Source organism: Pezoporus flaviventris, unplaced genomic scaffold (genome assembly GCF_033815535.1).
Source record: "Pezoporus flaviventris isolate CSIRO_AGI_PZ_B2104156 unplaced genomic scaffold, CSIRO_AGI_Pfla_v1 ptg000008l, whole genome shotgun sequence".
Lineage (NCBI taxonomy): Eukaryota > Metazoa > Chordata > Aves > Psittaciformes > Psittacidae > Pezoporus > Pezoporus flaviventris.
This window is the reverse complement of record NW_026892556.1, coordinates 417,089-436,001: the sequence shown is the minus strand read 5'-3', so window position 1 is coordinate 436,001 and position 18,913 is coordinate 417,089. Positions and strand designations below refer to the sequence as shown.

Genomic DNA, 18,913 nt, shown 5'->3' with positions numbered 1-18,913 from the left:
ACACCTGTAGGTATTTGGTGTCTCTCTAAACCTCGGTGTGCCCAGCAATTCCTGGCCCCTGAGCAAAGGAAAGGAAAGGGGTGGCCTGGGCTGGGGTGCTCTGTGTCAAGCAGCAGGGGGGGCGCGTCGGTGCCAGCTGCCCCATGGAGCTTGTGCCTGGGGTGCTCCAGCCAGAGATCTCTGATGCCATGGGGTTTGGGAAGCTGAATCCCAGGGTGCTCCACACCGCCTGATTTGGGATGCTCATTCCCGAAGTGCTCCACACCCCCTGGTTTGGGATGCTTGCTCCATGCCCCATGGCTTGGGATACTCACAGGATGCTCCGCACCCCGTGGTCTGGGGTGCTCACTCCCGGGGTGCTCCACAACCGTGGCCGGGGCTCGCTGCCCGCTGCTGGGGGGCAGCAGAAGTCCCCGCTCCCCAGTACCCTCACGGGGAAGGGTCCCGCAACCGGACCGGAGCTCCCACCGGGGAAACCGATGGAGGCGGCCCCGCGCTCCTTCTCCCCCCACCTCCAGCCCCGTCCCGGGGGCGGGGGCCAGGTACGGCGGGGCGGGCCTGCCCCGCGGGGGAGGGCCCGGCGGCGGGCAGCTAAAGGCAGGTGGCACCGGGAGCGGGACCGGGGCGCGCCGCGTCCAAAGGAGGAGCGGCGGCAGCGCGGGGGGGGAATGCAGCGGGCGGCGGTGCCCTGAGCGGGGCCGCGCCATGGCCGGGGCGGAGGGCGGCGGGGACCGGCGGGCGGTGCTGGCGCTGACCGCGGTGCGCACCGAGGGCACCGGGCAGCCCGGCGGGACCCCCCCGCCCCGCCGCCGGGGGCTGCCGCCGGGGCCGCGCCCCGGGGCCGCCCCCCGCCCCGCCGGGTCCCCGCGCTGCTGCCGCCGCCGCCTCCAGAACTGCCTGTACAACGTGCTGGAGCGGCCCCGCGGGTGGGCCTTCGTCTACCACGTCTTCATGTGAGTGCCGGCGGGCGGGGAGCGGCGGGCAGCGGCGTCCCGGGGGAACGCGGGGTCGGGCGCTGCTGGTGCCCGTGCCCGAGGGGAAGGGAGCGCGGGGAGCCGCGGGCAGGGGTGGTTCCGAGCGAGCCCCGCACCGAGCTCCGGCTCCCGGGCTCCACCGGAGAAGTTTCTCCGTGTTTTGGTGGCGGGGAAGCGCCGCCGGTGCCGCTTCCAGCCGCTCGTCCCGGTAGCGGGGTCGGAGCGATGGGAGCAGCGCGCTGCGGGATCCCGGGGGGAGGGCGAGCGGGGACCGAGTGGATCCGTGGCACCGGCTCCGGTTGCGGGGAACTGAGCGCGTCCCGGGGGATGGGACCTGGTGTCCCCGGTGCAGCGAGCCCCTTCCCGGCGGCACCGGCGCGGAGCTGGGCCACATCCCGCTGCCCCCTCGGCTGCTGCCGGGTTCTCTGAGCCTTAAAGGCAGAGCTCCCCACAGTCTGACCGCATAGATCCGGGTGGGAAGAGGCTCCTCGTCTTGTTGTGTACCTGGAGTGCTGGGACGGCAGAAGTGCCAGAGCCCGGCACCCCCGGAGCTGTGCCGGGATGGGACGGAGGAAGGTGGGGAAGGGGTGTCCTTGTCCCTGCAGCCGCTGGCTGCTGTACCCCAAGAGCTGTGCCCATTCTTGGGTCACGGCCGCTGTCAATCCCCTGCACTTTATCATCCCTCTCCAGCGATGGAGCTTGGGATGCTCCCAGGGCCCCATCTGCTCCCTGCCCTGGCTCCATGCAGTTTGTGTCGCTGCTCCCTGGACAACCCATGGGTTTTGCAAAGAAGCTTCTCCACGACGCGCAGCTCAGGGCTAAGTAACAAACTCAGCCCTTTGGGGTTGCTTTGAGAGCTGGAGCAGGGATGCGGAGCTGGGGTACCCACAACTCCCCCAGGGCTGAGGGGAGGCTCCATGCTGGGGCTGTTGTTCTGGATGCTCCAGCCCAGGACTGCACCGGACACTGCCGGGACACCCCTGCAGCCATGGCGGGGGAAGTGGTTTCCCTCTGTGTGCTTGCGTGCGCAGCCCCCTGTGCCACCGTGAGCCAAGCCTGCCTCCTGCCCTCCCCTCCGAGCTGGGCCGTTACCGGGGTGCGGGAGCTCATTAGGAGGCAGCAGAGCGGGTCCTGCCGAGGTGAGCACATCGGGGCGGCAGGATGAGTTAGTCACTGGCTGAGAGGGCACCTCAGCTCCCGGGGGAGCGGGAGAGGAGCTCGGGGGCCATTTGTAACGCCTGCCCTGAGCTTCCACAAGAATCCCTACGCTGCAAATCCTGCCCTCAAATGAGCTTTTCCTGCAGGGAATTAACGATGGCAGCGAAAACCTCCCGCTGCAGGAGGGGGACCAGACTCTTTGGTGTAGGTGCTGGAAGAGAGATGCCCTCATCTCGCAGTTGAGACTCATGTGTCCTAGTGTCCTCCACTAGTTCCTCCTCCCAACCTGTGCATGTTTTGCCCCAGGAACAGCCACATCAGACCTGTCTGCTCCCATCACCGGGCCTCAGGTCCCTCCTGCACCAGGCTGTAGGGGACAGTCATTGCTCTGTGGGGGCAAGAGATGCCCGGTCTGCAGCAGGAACAAAGCCTGTGGAGCACTCGGAGGATATGGGGTTGCGTCACTCGCTGGCTTCAGAGCCGGGAAGGTGACACAGTGGGTGCAAGATGTGGGTGAATGTTCCGTGAAGCCGTTTGCTGTCAGCGTGGCTCATTTCTGGCTCTCCAAAGTAGCTGTTTCTTCTGTGTACAGCAGCGCAGGGCACTGTTCTCAGGAACTTGGGTGCCTCAGGACGTGAGCCCTGAGTGCCAAGGAGAGGAGGGAGGTGTTACCCCTACGTGAGGGGAGACCGAGGCACGGGGGAGATGGAGCCTGAGCTCAGGGCCATGCTGAGGGCTGAGCGCTGCCTGGCTCCATGGGGCTGAGAGCTGTTAGGATGGGAACACCTGCTGATGAGCAACGCGCTTCCCTCCCCGGAGCAGTCTAACGGCAGGAGCACGGAGCAGGGGTGAGCTGGTACCGTTTAAAGGACAAATCCAGTCTCTCTTGGTTGGAGAACTGATCCCAAATAGCTTCCTGTGCCCAGCACTTGGGGCTGGGCTGATGCAGGGTGGTTTGGTGGCTTCACAGTGTCTGCAGCCCCTGAGCTGTGCTGGGCTCTGGCCCGATGGGCTCAGAGCTGCTGCTGGGGCTTCACGGCCCCTCAGGGTCCTGTGCGGGGCATTCCTGTGCGTTCCCATGCTGCAGCCTTTGTAGGAAGGGGACGCTGTGAATGTGGGTGCCCGTGCAGGGACCGAGCCGTGGCTGAGGTGTGTGGTGCTGACTAGGCAGCACCATCCCCTCTAACCCTGTGCTGACCATGGAGAGACACTTGGGGTTTCAGAGCTGTGCCTTGTCCTCTTGAAATCAGTTTCCAGCCCTGGAGCTTGCAGAGCAAATGCAGGAGCGTGACCAGTGCATTAACCTAAAGGCTTTAGAGCCAGAAGGCAAAATGAAAACTTCCTTTCCCAATCCCTTTCTCTTAAGCCAAGGGGAAGGCTGTTCTCGTACCCAGTTCCTGCTTTGTGCTGTGCATGGGGCTGTTGGGGACCCACTGCAGGCTTCTGCCCTTGGCACAGGCAGCACTGCCAGCCCAGCCTGGTGCTGCCCGGCCGTGGGCTGTCCCGCAGCTGGGAGCTGCACTGGACAGGTTTCAGTTCGAGCTGTTCCTGCTGCACTTTGAGGCTTCTCCCTGCAGCCGGGCTCGCTGGGGCCATCTGCCAGCCCCCCCCCCCCCCCCCCCAGCATGGTCCCCAGGGGGCTCCCTGATGGGAGCCAGGGTCTGGGAGCTGGTGTCGATGGTTATGAAACCGCTGGGTGCACCAAAAGTGCAGCTCAGCACTTCCCCGGTTCCTAGAGGAACGCTTTAATGAAGAACAGCTTCTGGAGCAAATTAGGGAACACTGAGCTGGCAGCACCGGGAACAGCCCGCAAGCCCCTGCCTGCCACCCTGACCTCACTGGGTGCCACTGGGTTGACTTGGTGTCATTGCCTTTGTGGAAGTGTCACCGTGTACCCGGGGCAGGGAGAAGATGAGAGCAAAGAGCCTGGGGGTGCTCGTGGCACCCTTGCTCTTGCATTTGGTGCTGTCAAGTCCCCGTGTGTGTTTTGGGAGCTGGGTCCTGGGGCAGCCCTGGCACTGGTTGAGCAATGCCAGGCACCAGCACTGGGCTCTCCTCACTCGGAGCCATGGGGATCCCAGCTGGCAGGGACAGAGGGTGCTGATGGGCACAGGGCAGCAGTTGGCAGGTCCCCCCCAAGCACTGGCCGGGGACCAGGCTGCTGACAGCAGGTCTGTCCCTGAGCTTCCCGGTGCTCCGGTCCTGCTGTGGTCCGGCTGAGGGCTGTGGTGTGCAGGAGGGGTCTTGTTGTCCCTGCTGCAGGGAGGAGGGCTGTGGTGCCGTGCTCCCCTCATCTCGCCGCATCCCTCCATCACCACTTGGGCAGTGAGAGGGCGCTTTCCCCGCCAGGCTGGCCATTGCTCCCATGGTCGCTGTCTGCAGCAGCTCCATCCCAACCCTTTGCCAACCCATCCGGGGCTGTTCCATGGCCCAGAGGGTTTGCAGGAAATCTCTTCACCCCTTGCTCTGGGTTGTAACGTGCCATCACTGCATCTCCCGCAGGGGCTGGTGTGGTTGGTGGCCTCCTGCTGTGCTGCTGCTCTTGTATGGCCCAGAGAAAAGGGGTTGGGGAGGCTGTGCCCTGAGCAGGGGTCCTGCTCGCGGGGCTGGCTCTGCTCACCTCCCCGGGCTTGAAACGGGAGCTGCATTTGGGGGACACGCCAGCGGGAGGAGAAGCCGGCGCAGCACTTCCCAGCCTGCTGCAGTGTTACCAGGGCATAAAATTAAGAGACTTTGGCGCAATATGAAACTGGGCATTGATTATTTTTCTTTTTTTTCCCCTTTCCGCTCTTGCTGCTCCTCAGCCCGGAGCAGGAGGTGCCAGTTTGGGTACCTGAGGATGGGGGATGCCCCACTGCTGCGGGATGCAGAGGTGATGTTCAGCAGCACTCTGTGTGGATGAAGGTTGGAGTGGGGCTGAGCTAGTGCCTGGGCCTGACCGTCTGTCTGCCCATGGGTGCTTCTGCCCTCTGTGCAGTGCACTTGGGGTCTCAGCCTGCCTCGACTTCTTGGGGCTCTCCATGCACCTGTCCCCCAAAGCTCCCCATTCCCTGTGGAGTCCCTGGGTGCTGGAGCTGGGGGCAGCCCCAGTCCCTCTCCGGGGGCTCAAAGCCCACCACGCACTGAAGGTGCAGCTGAAAACACGCTGGGTTCCTTTTCCCCTCCTTAAGCCAGCTCCTTGCCAGATGATTCAAGAGCAAAACTATCTCGGCCGCTCCGTGTGAGCATCTTGGCACTGTGCGCAGGAGCCTTGTGACCGAGCTCCCCGTGGGGACAGTGAAGCGGGGTGATGGGAGTCACAGGGGGGTGCAGACTTGTGCAGTGCGAGGGCGATGGGTGATGCTGTCTGCAGGCTTTGGCTCCTGCTTGTCAAAGCACAAGGACGCTGGGGCCATTGGCTGCTGCGTGCCTTGGGATGTCATCTGGAGCTGCTGCTGTGGGTGCTGCTGGGCGGCAGGAGAAGGTTTGCAGCCCGCTCCTCATCCCAGCCCTGCTTTTAGTCTGCATCAGGGTGCTGGAAAGGCGCTGTCCTGCTGCACCTCTGGCTCTGGGGTGAGGAGGGCACTCAGAGCAGCACGTTCCTTCTCCCATGGACAATAACCAGGCCGTGGACCCTGCTCTGAGCATGTGCTGGGGTTGGCAGTGCCGGTGCCGCAGCGGTGCTGGGCTGGCTCCTGGCTCCAGCTCCGGTTTCCCTGACCGTGGGGAAGGGCTCGGTGCTTTGCTGCTGCTCTGCAGTGCGGGATGGACCCTGTGCCATGGTTACGGGCGCAAACAGGCTCAGTACACCCGGTTATTTATATCCCGCGGGGCAGACAGGCCGCCTGCTCCACCTCTGCCCATGGGCTGCTGCGCAGAGGGATGGGGATTTATAAACTGTGTTTATGCAGCTGCAGACGGTGCTCGGGGAGCTGAGCCTCTGGGCTGGGGAGGCTGGAGAGCAAAGCACGATCTGCGTCCTCATCCCCATCCCACTGGAGCTGGGCTTGGCCACTGTTGGTCCAAACAGCCAGAAGAAACCTGGAGAGGGGTTTTGGACAAGGGATGTATGGGGAGGACCAGGGGTAATGGCTTAAAACTGTGAGAGAGATTTAGAGTAGATACTGGGAAGAAATTCTTCCCTGTGAGGGTGCTGAGGCGCTGGCACAGGGTGCCCAAAGAAGCTGTGGCTGCCCCATCCCTGGCAGTGTTCAAGGCCAGGTTGGACACAGGGGCTTGGAGCAAGCTGCTCCAGTGGAAGGGGTCCCTGCCCATGGCAGGGGTTGGAGTTGGAGGAGCTTTGAGGTCCCTTCCAACCCAAACCAGGCTGGGATTCCGGGGTTCCCACAGTGGCATAGCAGTGGGTACAGCCCGGGTGGGCACTCAGCACTGCTGCCAGCACCGGGATGGGGTCAGGTTTGGCAGAGAAGGGAGCTGTGCCGTTGGGAGGAGGCTGTTGCTCGCTCATCCCCTGGCTGAGCTGTTTATCCTACAGCACATGGTATTTTCCTTCTGCTGAGTTATTGCTGGGCTCACTGTGAGCCTCCCTTATGCTGCCTGCGCAGGGGGAGAGTGAAACGGGGTCTGGGCCAGCCCTGCTGGGACACAGGGGTGCCCAGTGTCACCCCTGTTCCAAGCCTGGACACTGGCTGCTTGCTGGGGCTGGGGCTGCAGCTGGGCTGCCCTGTGCCATCCCATCCCACTGCACGTGCTCTGAGCATCACGGTGCCTTCACTGACCGTGGTGCCGTGGCACAGCTTCTCCCGGGCTGTACCAGGCTGCAGCCCAGGGGTGTCTGGGTGGGCACTGGGTGCTGGTTGCTGCCCCCATGCCCAGCTCTGCTCCTTGCTGACCTGGCCCCACTTCCCTGTGCTCAGCAGCTTTCCCAGCTCACCTGGATCTCCATTGGCATCACGCTGCTGGGGTGGGCAGCAGCATATGGCAAAGTCCATTGTAATGAAGATTAATGGGAGGAGATTCGCCTGCTCCAAGCCAGGCCCCCCATCGATTTTTAATTATTCTGGGGAGGAATGTTCCTGCAGCCAGGCTCTGCTCCCTCTGGGGTGAGAGCAGCCGGAGGGATCCCATCCTTGTGTCCCCTTCTGTATGGGACATGTGTCGGTGGGAAGCTGTGTGGATGGTGGTGGGAACCCCTTGGGGAGGGGGCTGCTGGGAGCTGGGAAGTTTAATTGGGGAGAGCTGATGCATCGGCTCAGCAACAACAGCATCTGCTCCCTGCATCCCATGGGATGCTGGCGCAGGGGAGCAGGGAGGCAGTGAGGATGCTGCTGGCTCCTGCCCCACCATCTCTGCACCATCCCCATGTTCCCTGGTGCTGCTCCTGGGTTCTTGGCCTCACTTGGTGGGTGGGAAGCCTGGCACTGCTGGCATCACTGCCTTCAGGCATCTGACCCTCTCGCTAAGCTGCTTACGCATTGCCGGCAGTGGGACGGGGCGCTTGCCCAGGCTTATGATTTAATTCCAAGCAGGTGATGTGTTCCCAGAAAGTTTCTTTCCCAGCCTGCCCCAAGGGGCCTCACATGCCTGTATCCTCCACCAAATCCTGTGAGATGCCGGGGGCTGGGTGGAAAGTGTCTGCAGCACGGGTTTACCAACCAGCCCCATTGCTCATGGTGAGAAGTGGGGGCCTCAGCTTGGTGCTAACTGTGATTTGCTGCTCCCCAAGGCAGGGTCACCCACAGCACATCCCATGGGAGCAGCATCCCAGGTACCGAGACCCCCCCCTTCCTGCTCCTGGCTGGGGTGAGAGGGACAAATCTTTGCAGGCTGGGAGATTCCTGCCTTTTCTGCTTCGCTGCCCATGCAATTGCCTGCTAAGTCCCGACTGTGTGATCCTCACTGCTGAGGTCCTGCTCACCAGCTCTGGGGCTGCTCTCAGACCACGGTGCCTGGGAAGCAGCAGCCGGCAGCGTGCTCCCTGCCCGTGGCCCCCCTGCCCGCTGTGCTGGCACGGGCAGGACAGGGGCTTCATGTGCCCGGCTGTGCCATCGGCTGCTGGAGGAGTTAACGCAGAACTGCTGTGCTGGAGGAAAGGGGCTCCATTAATAATTCAGAGGGAGAAGGAACTGGCTCCAGCCTCTGCCTTGCAGATGGGCAGTGCCTGAGAGAGGAGCCTCGTCCTCTGCAGCGAGGGCAGGGTGGTGTTTAGCCTGCGGTACCCTCAGCCCCATCCTTCCTGTAGCTCGCTCATGGTGTGTTGCTCCGGTTCTCCCTTTTCCGTGCTCTGGATCCAGCCTTTCTCCTGTTTCCCGGGGTTTCTCTTCCATCAGTCCCGTCTCCTGTTTCCCCTCCTCGTGGTTTTGGGGAAGGGGACCTGCCTGTCCCCTTCAGGCTGGGGTTTGAGCTGGGTGCTACCCCCTTGTCTGGGTGTGCAGAGAACACAGAGCATCCTCTCCTCTCCCCTGCATCAACCAGGGTCTCCCCCCATCAGTGGGGCAGGGATGCTGGTCAGGTCTGGTTTCACCCCTCAGCTGGTCCAGGTCTGGCTCTAAATTCCATGTCAGCAACAAGAGGAGATGGGAGCGGGGTCCCAAGTGGGTGCCCCCCACACCATTGATGGGTCCCATGGGCACTGGGGAGATGGTGCTGGGTGGGCAGGGTGGGTGCTCACCCGCTTGAGGACATCGTGCCAAGGCTGCCTCACTTGTCCTGCCGGCCTCACCCCATCCACCCTGGTGCTACCAGTGCCCAGTGCCCCAGTGCCATCCTGGCGCCGGCTCTGGCAGTGGTGGCCCATAGCGCGCCGTCACGTGGCTGGTGGCACAAACCCTCCTATTTCTATTTTTAGAATCGCTGGATCAGGGGAAAAAATGTATTTTTGGAGTTTCATTTGCTTCAGCTTCAGTCTCTTTTCTTCCCCCCCCTTCTCTATTTTAAATGGGCCAAAGCCCCTTGTGCCTTAAGCTAGCTCTCAGGAATGGATCCCCTCAGTGGCAGTGATGCTGGGAGTTGTCAGGAAAAGCTCTGGTCCCTGTTCTGCAGCAGCAGCACCCTGCTGTGGTGCAGGACCCCTGTCTTCCCTCCCTGCCTTTAATTAGTGGTTGGTTTCCCTGGGCAGAGGCTGCAGCAGAGCCTGGCGCTGAGCCATGAGGCTGCTGGAGCCTGGTCCTCCTCCTGCTGCTGCCCAGGGATGTGCGGGTGCTACACAAGGCTGGTCCCCATCACATGGGGGGACCAGTGGGAGTGATGTCAGGGGGGGCATCATGCATCGAGCCCATGCCCGGGGTTGCACAAGGGGGTCCCCAGTGTGAGCAGCCTGCCCTGATGCCCACATTGACCTGCTCTCGTTCCAGATTCCTCCTCGTCTTCAGCTGCCTGGTGCTGTCGGTCTTCTCCACCATCCAGGAGCACCAGAAACTGGCCAACGAGTGCCTCTTCATCCTGGTAAGTGGGGAGCAGGGCTGTGCTTGGGGTGTGTCCGTTCCCCCGTCCCCCCCCCCCCCCATTACGCTCTAAAAGACAAGATCACAGACAAAACCCCTCCAACCCCTTCCCAGCCCAGATATCACTATTGGTCGTTGGTGTTCGTGACAGGAGCTGTCAGCTCAGGGAGCCCCACCACTGCCACTGGTGCAGACAGGTACAAACGGCTGGAAAAGGCAGGGCAGGAGGGGCTAAAAAAGGCAACTTTCCCCCAAACTGTCACAAAGAGCTGACGCCGGAGTTCTCCCGAGTGATGGAGACTAAATTGGGAAGGTCCTTGTGACTTTCCACGAGTAAGCAGTGTGTGAGAGGCAGGAGGACAATGCTGACGGTGGAGGAAAAGGACCCAGCTCGGTACGAGCTTGGCACAGGCAGGAGCCGGGGCTGCTCACACAGGCTCGGCGCCTGCGGCTCCCGTCTCGCTGCCCTGATTCCCTGGGGATGGCTTCAAGCGCGGCTGTGTCAGGGCGACACCATTCTCCCTCCTGCACCCTCAACACCTGCATTTCACTTTGCCCCCCCCAAAGCCGAGTACCCCCCACCTCACCCCCGTGTCCCTCTTTTCCCCCGGCAGGAGTTTGTCATGATCGTGGTGTTCGGCATGGAGTACATCATCCGTGTGTGGGCCGCCGGCTGCTGCTGCCGCTACCGCGGCTGGCGGGGACGGTTCCGCTTCGCCAGGAAGCCCTTCTGCGTGATAGGTACCGGGATGCTCGGGGTGGGAGCGCTGGGATGCGGGGAGTGGCAGCGTCAGCCCCTGCTGCGGATGGTGGGGAAACCTCTGCTTGTCCCCAGACTTCATCGTCTGCGTGGCCTCGGTGGCCGTCATCGCTGCGGGCACGCAGGGCAACATCTTCGCCACGTCGGCGCTGCGCAGCATGCGCTTCCTGCAGATCCTGCGCATGGTGCGCATGGACCGGCGCGGCGGCACCTGGAAGCTTCTGGGCTCTGTTGTCTATGCGCACAGCAAGGTGAGGACGTGCGGTCCCGGTGCGGCCCCACACACACAGCCCCCGAGCCCCTCTCACCCCCCGTGCCCCAGCAGGAGCTCATCACCGCCTGGTACATCGGGTTCCTGGTGCTCATCTTCGCCTCCTTCCTTGTCTACCTGGCTGAGAAGGATGCCAATGCTCAGTTTGCCACCTACGCCGACTCCCTGTGGTGGGGCACGGTAAGCTCGGCCGCCACGGCCCCCCAGTGCCGGGAGGGGACGAGGAGGGTGGGATGGGGCTGCGGTGGGGGAGCTCCCTCCAGGCCTCTTCCTGCTCTGCCCCTGGGCAGGTCACCCTCACCACCATTGGCTACGGGGACAAGACACCGCAGACGTGGCTGGGGCGGATGCTGGCGGCCGGCTTCGCCCTGCTCGGCATCTCATTCTTCGCACTGCCCGCTGTGAGTAGGGCAGAGAGAGGTCCCTGTGCCTCCAGCCCCACAGAAATGGAGACAAAGGGACCAAATCCACCCCTGTGGTGGGAGCTTCCCCGTCTCTGCTGGCACCCACAGACCCCATTCTTTCCCATCCCCAGGGGATCCTGGGCTCTGGCTTCGCCCTGAAAGTGCAGGAGCAGCATCGGCAGAAGCACTTTGAGAAGAGGAGGACTCCAGCTGCGAACCTGATTCAGGTAGCACAGGGCTGCATATCCCATCCAATCGAATCCCTTCCCGGGGATGCTCCACTCTCCCCCCACCCCATCTGCTCTGCCTGCCCCTGCCTGCTGCAGGTGGAACCCAAACACTGAACACCAGAGGTGGCTCCTGGGTGCCGGGCTCTGCCTGTGGTGGCCAAGGGATGTGCGGGGCTGGCAGGGGCTCAGGAGCTCTCCTCGCTTCCTGCAGGCTGCCTGGCGCCTGTACTCGACGGACATCAACCGCACGTACCTGACGGCCACCTGGTGTTACTACGATAGCCTCCTGCCCGCCTTCAGGTAGGCAGCGCGGCCGAGGGCTGCAGGTGTCCCAGGGGATCCCTGTGGGGCTATGGGGTGCCCCACAGCCTGGGCACACCCTGCCACGAGGGGCCACGTGCAGCCGCTGAGGGCTCTGTGGGGCGGAGCAGCGCGGTTGGAGCCTCGCTCAGCCCCGGGACACTGGAGCACAGCATCTGCTGGAGTCTGGGGCTCCTCACCAGGGACCGTAGGGGCAGGACAAGGGGTGACGGGTTCAAACAAATAGGGGAAGTTCAGGTTGGAGATAAGGCAGAAGCTCTTCCCTGTGAGGGTGCTGAGGCGCTGGCACAGGGTGCCCAAAGAAGCTGTGGCTGCCCCATCCCTGGCAGTGCTCAAGGCCAGGTTGGACACAGGGGCTTAGAGCAAGCTGCTCCAGTGGAAGGTGTCCCTGCCTGTGACAGGGGCTGGAACTGGATGAGCTTTAAGGCTCTTTTAATACAAAACAGGCTGGGATTCCTTCCTCCATCCTCACCATCCTCCAGGATCCATCCCACCCTTGTCCCCTCTTGCCCCATCCATAGCCTTCCTCCAGCATCACCATAAGGAAGAGGATGGTGCCACGGGACCTCTTGGCTGAGGGAATGGAGCTGCAGCCAGCCAGGAGCTGGCTCTGAGCCTGGCAGCAGAGTAGAGGGACGTGGGGGTCTGGCAGGGAGCCCCATGCCCTGCCCATGTCACCTTCTCCCCTCTTGGGGCCCCTGGATTTTGCCTTGATGCTTGAAGATACCCTGTGTGTTCCCATCACATCAAGCTCACCAGGGTCTGCCCCTGCCTGCACGTCCTGCCCCTGCCTGCACGTCCTGCCCCTGCCTGCACGTCCTGCCCCTGCCTGCGCATCCTGCCCCTGCCTGCACGTCCTGCCCCTGCCTGCACATCCTACCCTGCCTGCACGTCCTGCCCCTGCCTGCACGTCCTGCCCCTGCCTGCGCATCCTGCCCCTGCCTGCACGTCCTGCCCCTGCCTGCACATCCTACCCTGCCTGCACGTCCTGCCCCTGCCTGCACGTCCTGCCCCTGCCTGCGCATCCTGCCCCTGCCTGCACGTCCTGCCCCTGCCTGCACATCCTACCCTGCCTGCACGTCCTGCCCCTGCCTGCACGTCCTGCCCCTGCCTGCACATCCTACCCTGCCTGCACATCCTACCATGCCTGCACGTCCTGCCCCTGCCTGCACGTCCTGCCCCTGCCTGCACATCCTACCCTGCCTGCACATCCTACAATGCCTGCACATCCTACAATGCCTGCACATCCGACAATGCCTGCACGTCCTGCCCCTGCCTGCACATCCTACCCTGCCTGCACATCCTACCCTGCCTGCACGTCCTGCCCCTGCTGTATCCACGAGCTCCTTCGCAGTGACAGACGCGTTCTGTTTCACTCCATCTGTTCAAGGACAGGCTCTCACCAGCCGCGCGCGCTTCCCTCTGGTCCCAACCCCGGAGATGCGGCTTCCCCAGCACCACTGCGGGGCAATCCCAGTGCGGGCACCACGGGGGCTCCACCGGCCCCTCCCGCTGTGCCAGGGGTTGGGATAGAGCCAGCTCTGAGCTCGCCCCTCCTGGCTGCTCCAGCAGCGCCCAGGCCCCCGGGGCAGGTGGAGGCGAGCACCCCTGTCCCCGCGCCGTGGCACGGTGTTTGTCCTGCGTGTTCCCTGCCTGACCCATCACTGCCCGCAGCCATCCAGCCCCTCGGGGGGGCTCCCAGCACCCCTGCCCCTGCTCTGTCACCCCAGGAGCCAGCAGCAGCGCTCGGAGCTGTTAAGAAACCGTCTTTCAAAAGAAAAGTGCTGGGTTTTGCTGCTTCTTTTGCCCTAGTTTTGCTTTGGCTCGCAGGCAGCCTGGTGTTGCGCAGCCTGGGTTTGCTCAGCTCCTTTGCTTTGGAAGGTTTAATTTCTCCATGTTTTTATTTAACCCCAACCTCAGAGAACTGGTCCTTATCTTTGAGCATTTGCACCGAGTCCGCAACGGAGGATTTAGGAATTCAGAGGTGAAAAAGTTGCCGGACGGAGCCCCACCGCCTTATCACCCCTTCACCCCTGGCCAGAAAAGCGCCAGCCCCGCTGCTTGTTCAGGGGACAGGTAGGAGGGTGCAGCCCCAGCCCCGTGTTCTCCCCTCTCTGCCCTCTCTCTGCTCCTCTCTGTCCTCCTGCGGTGCCACCGCGGTGCTCGTCAGCATCAACCCAGAGTCCCGCTCCTGCCGCTGCCTCCGGCGGGGCCGCGCTCGGCCTCCATGGACTCCCCCTGGGCCACGGGGAAGCCTCTGGCGCCGCTCCTCTCCCCCTCGCGGCACCAGGACCCTGCGCAGGGCAGCCCAGAGAGGCTGGAAATGGTCCTGCGGGGGCAGTGCTGTGAGCCCGTGGGGCTGGGGCTGCTGCAGAGCCAGGCGAGAGCAAACCCAGCTCCTCCCGTCCGAGGGGGCTCCCGTGCCTGCAGCAGCCACGCCAAGCTGCTCCAGTGCCAGGAGAACCCGGGCCAGCGTCAGGGTTAGGTGGGGAGAGGCAGGCTTCGTGCCTCGGTTTCCCCTGTGACGATGGAGCAGGGGCTATGGGAGGTCCAGCGAGGTGTGGGGCTGGGGGACCTGGAGCTCCTGCCAGACCCAAGGTGAGTATGGGTTTGTTGGGCTCAGAAGCTGGCAGGGGAGGGACTGAACCCCCCCCAGCCATCCCAGCTGGGGGGGGGGCCAAGCCCCCATCTCCTCTGTGAGCATCACCTCTCATAACATCTCATCTTCTCTCTCTCTCCTCCCCTGCCCTGCTCAACCTCCTCCTCTCCATCCCTCCAACCACCCCAAACCTCCTGTGCCTCCCATTCACCCCCCAAGCTGGAAGGAGGAGGATGTGCAGCCTCACAAGTGCTTACGCCTCAGGTAACGTGCCAGCACCAAATGGCTCTTTGGGAGAGCCCCACTGCTGGGAAACCGGCCCTTCCCCTGCGGGGCAGGCGTTCAGTGTTTATGTAGGACCTACACAAACAGTGTTACTCGTGCTTCTTGCCTCCACAGCACAAGTGGGTACCGTGGCTGGTGCAGTGGGTGATGCGATGCTCACCATGGCAGGCTGGGCCCCTGCACCCATGCACTGGGTCATGCCTGGAGCACTGGGGCCTGGGATGCTCCTGACCAAGGGCTAATTCTTTTCTCCTGTGTCTTTGCCCTGCCCCTCCAGCCCCATCTTTAGTGGCAAGAGGAGGCTCTTGCGGACGTGGGGCACTTGGAGACGGAGGTACAGCATCCTGCATGGTGCCTGTGCTGGCTGCAGGGAGCAGGGGCCAGGGCTTGAGCCAGCAGGGTCAGAGGCTGCAGGCTGATTCTTCTGCATGGCAGAGGGGTCTGTGCATGGCCTGTGCTGAGCTGCCTGTCCCCAGTGTCCCCACATCAACCCCTGCCTCAGTTTCCCCTCCCATGCAGCATGGATGAGCGTGGTCCATTGGCCGTGCTGGGGTTGCCATGGCCATCAACAGGGCACTTGGATAAACTGAATCTCATTTGTCCCCCAGGACATATCCTTCCCATGCTCCGGCATGGATCGCATGACACCCACTGCAGGGGCTTGTGGCAGCCCTGCCTGGGACCAGCTCACCAGTAACCTGCACTGGGAGTACCCTCCCTTTCCCTCTGACTTGCCCTGGGATTCCTGCCCCAGGAGATGCAGGAGGCTTCCCAAAGGCTCTGGCTTCCTCTGCTCAGGGGCTGTGCATCTGCTTGGCCTCCTTGCATGGCCCAAGGTGTGCCTGTGGTCCTGCATCCTACGAAAGGGAGCTCCAGGTGGTGTTTTTGTGTAGGTCCTCCATAAACGATGCCTGTTTCTTCCCCTGGCTGGACCTGGGATCAGAACTTGCGTTAGGGCAGGCAGGGGCTGCTCTGCTCGCCCGTTGGAGCAGAGCCTGAATCAGGTGGTGTAGCCAGGAGGAGGATGAGAAGGATGAAGAGGCCTGGCTGGGTGCCTCCGTGCCAGCAGGGATGGAGCAGGAGCAGCGCTGCTCCCTGTGGGACGGGCCGGTTGTTCTGCCATTGCTCTGCTGTGTCCTCCCCATCACCATACCTCTCTGTTCTCTCCTTCCCTCTCTGTGTCTCCTTTCTCTGCTTCTGGGGAGAAAAAAAGGTGTTTCAAGGAGTAACCCCAGAGCCGCTCCTTCATGGGAACACGGCATCACCTGCCCCTAGCCCAGCTCAAACCTTGTGCCCATCATGTGCCAGGGACTCTCCATGAGCTCGGCACAGACACCCCCAACCTCACCCCCACCGTGTGGGCACCGGGTATTTCCACAGCAGGGATCCATCTGCTCCTTGCCCTGTCCCCATCCCTGTCCCCCCTCACTGACCTGCCCGCCCGGCTCTTCTCGCACAGCAACAGGATGGGCATCAAGGAGCGGATCCGGCTGAGCAGCTCGCAGCGAGGCAGCCGGGGCAGGCAGCACCTCGGCCCCCCCCTGCACCGCTCCCCCAGCACCGAGGACCTCCCTGAGGCCTCCAGCCCCACCAAGGTGCAGAAGAGCTGGAGCTTCAACGACCGGACGCGCTTCCGAGCATCCCTGAGGCTCAAGCCGCGGACCACAGTCGAGGGTGAGCCATGGGACTGGTGGGCTCCACATGTAGATGTGGGGCCATGCAGGGGGGTGCAGGCTTTTCAGGGGACAGAGGGGTCTCTGCAGCCCTCGGTCTCTGCTCCATCCACAGCTGACTGCCCGTTGGAGGACAGCGGCGAGGAGAAGAGCTCCCACTGCGACCTGACCTGCGAGGACATCATGCCAGCCGTGAAGACCCTCATCCGGGCGGTCAGGTGAGGCCATCCCCTCCTGTGTCCCCCAGTGCTTGCGCTGCCATTCCCAGCTGGATGAGTGGATCTGTCCAGAGAGCCCCGGTCCAGCCCATGGTGGTGCCCAAGCCAGGCAGGGAGCAGGGATGGATCCTGGCTCAATCCCAAAGGGGCAGTGGTCAGGACCTTGGTGTTTCGCAAGTGCTCCCCCCTCCCCCCCAGCATGGACCCGCTGGGGTTCCCCAGTGCCAGCCCCGTGTTCCTGCAGGATCCTGAAGTTCCTGGTGGCCAAAAGGAAGTTCAAGGAGACCTTGCGTCCCTATGACGTCAAGGATGTCATCGAGCAGTACTCGGCCGGTCACCTGGACATGCTGGGCAGGATCAAGAGCCTGCAGATGCGGTGAGCTGCCCTCGAGGCTTGCCTGGGTCACCCATCACTAGTCATGACCATGTCCCCAGAGCCCCTTATGGCCTCATTCCCTCAGTTCCCGCTGGGAGTGATGAGCTGTGCCCCTTCCCTCCCTGCCAGCGTGGACCAGATTGTGGGCAGGGGCACCCTCACTGTGGACAAGAAGGTGCGGGAGAAGGTGGAGAAGCCGGCGCTGGAGACGGAGCTGGTGGACGAGCTCAGCATGATGGGGCGTGTGGTCAAGGTGGAGAGACAGGTCAGGAGGGGGCCACCCCCGGGAGCTTGAAACCATCCCCAGCCGGCACCCCCGTGTCCTTCCTCCATGGGGATGGACCCCCCCAGCTCTGCCCACCCTTGCAGGTACAGTCCATCGAGCACAAGCTGGACCTGCTGCTTGGGCTCTACTCCCAGTGCCTCCGCAAGGGTTCCATCAACTCCTTCAGCCTGGCCGCTGTGCAGGTGCCCCCCTGCGAGCCAGACATCACCTCCGACTACCACAGCCCCGTGGACCACGAGGACATCTCAGTCTCTGCGCAGACCCTCAGCATCTCCAGGTCGGCCAGCACCAACATGGACTGAGCAGGGTGGCAGCGGATGGATCCTGCCACGTGCAGCCTCCGGGATGGGTGCTGGGATGCCCTCACTGCGTTACTTGAACCAAGTCTTCCTCTGTGGGAGCACGGCTGCAGTGGGGCGCCCACACCGGGATGGGCTGGGAGTCAGCAGCTCTGCTCCATGGCCAGACCACACTGCTGGGATGCTCCTGCCCCTCCTCAGGGGTGAGACCCCCAAGCTCCTGGGCCCTTGAGTGCTCCCCAGCCATGGTGGGGATGCTCCAGGCTGAGCCCCATCCAGCTCCTCATCAGGGTCCAGCCTGGTGCCCCAGAGCTGAGCCAGGGTCAGCTCCAGCTATGCAAGGCTCCCTCTCCCTCCTGCTACTGGGACCGAGAAGGGATGTTGGGGCAAGACCCATTGTGGTTCTACCTGTGTCAGGACTGTGTCAGGCCCCCCTCAGGCTGGGTAACAGGGGTCTGCCCCCTTCACCCTCCTCTGCCTGGGTTGTTTCTCTGCTTGCAGCTCTGGCTGCACCTCTAGAAGCACAGCAGAGCCTTCTGCCTGCCCGTGCATGCTCCCAGGGCAATATATATATAGATGACATATATATATTTATGCAATAATGTCTTAATATGCAATATCCCCGGGAAGAGCAACCCATGGGGCTCATAGGCAATAAGCAGCTCCCTCCACCAGCACACAGGGCTGGATCCTGCTGCCCACGGGGGCTCAGGGCTGGGCAGAGGCTGTGGAGGAGGAAGGGATGCAGCACAGGCAATGGGGACAGTGGTCCCAAAGAGCCATCTCTCCCTCTTGTATCCCAGACCCTATTCCTGCTTAGAGGATTCCTTCCCTGTCTGGTCCTGCAGTGCTGTCCATATCCCCATCCCTTCTATGGACTGAGAGGCACAGATCAGCTGGGGGGCTGTTGTCCATGACTCCTGTCATGCCCTGACCCCAGAGCCGGGGCCGGTTTCCAGCCCTGCAGGATCATGGTAGTGCCAAAGTTTGCTGAGCTGGGGCAGCCGGGGGTCCCGGGGGGCTCGGTGGTGGCCATCCCCTTGCTGCCAGTGCAGCCCTCTCTGGGCTTTGCACCATGGGATTTGCACCCCCTTACCCAGCCCCCCTGTGCCTCTGCTCCTGCACTGGGGAACCCCGAACCCTGCTCGTTTCTCTGCCTTGTCAGTGCATGTGGCCAGAGCCACCTGCAGCCTCCCCAGTGCTCCCATGCCACCCTGGCCCCGTCCTCTCACCCCGGTTGGTGGGGCAGCGGTGCTGTGGGGGCACAAGGGGCTGGTTGGGTGCCACGGGTGGGTTGGTGTGGGTGCCATGGGTGCATGCGCACGCAGCAGCTGACCGGGTGGGTTAAGTGTGGCGGGTGCCGGCAGCCCTCCCCGCGTGCCGTTACCTCACTTTATTAACTCGTTAACGGACTGGTTTCATTAAAGCCTGGAGCAGGGGCCGCGCCGCCCGCGTCTCTGTCGCGGCTCCCCCGGGAGGTGGCACTCCAGCCCCGCCACCGAGCACCGCGGCCACGGGCCCTGACCGTCCGGCCACCACAATGACGCCCCCCGGGTTCGCCCTGAGCCCCCCGACATGAGAACGGGTCCCCGACTCCGGCTCAATCCCCACATCCACGGCGCTGCGTGCCTGTGGCTGCAGGCGCGATGCCGCGGCAGAGGGGCTGATGCCCTGCGG

The 18,913-nt window shown here is 63.2% G+C and overlaps 1 protein-coding gene across 2 annotated transcripts; it reads left to right on the top strand.

Moving 5' to 3' along the window:
* Nucleotides 1-705: 705 nt before the first annotated feature.
* Nucleotides 706-18,673, top strand: KCNQ4 (potassium voltage-gated channel subfamily Q member 4). 2 transcript variants are annotated; one of them, XM_061449768.1, is made up of 14 exons: nt 706-953; nt 9,425-9,515; nt 10,129-10,255; nt 10,350-10,525; nt 10,600-10,725; nt 10,809-10,946; nt 11,081-11,176; nt 11,391-11,479; nt 13,421-13,576; nt 15,844-16,058; nt 16,173-16,275; nt 16,520-16,651; nt 16,781-16,916; nt 17,021-18,673. In XM_061449768.1, exons 1-14 carry the CDS (start codon nt 706-708, stop codon nt 17,237-17,239), a joined length of 2,052 nt encoding a protein of 683 aa, XP_061305752.1. In that variant the 3' UTR covers nt 17,240-18,673. The 2 variants fall into 2 exon arrangements, with proteins under 2 accessions (XP_061305752.1, XP_061305753.1); XM_061449769.1 differs by lacking the exon at nt 706-953 and having other exon boundaries at nt 9,396-9,515; nt 10,836-10,946.
* The last annotated feature ends 240 nt before the right edge of the window (nt 18,674-18,913 follow it).

What these genes read in the sequence shown, in the direction of transcription:
- KCNQ4 (XM_061449768.1), top strand. Translation starts at nt 706, where the DNA reads ATGGCCGGGGCGGAGGGCGGCGGGGACCGGCGGGCGGTGCTGGCGCTG. An exon ending in GAAGCCCTTCTGCGTGATAG is followed by an intron (nt 10,256 to 10,349) that starts GTACCGGGATGC and finishes GCTTGTCCCCAG; the next exon opens with ACTTCATCGTCTGCGTGGCC. An exon ending in AGCCTCCTGCCCGCCTTCAG is followed by an intron (nt 11,480 to 13,420) that starts GTAGGCAGCGCG and finishes CCCCAACCTCAG; the next exon opens with AGAACTGGTCCTTATCTTTG.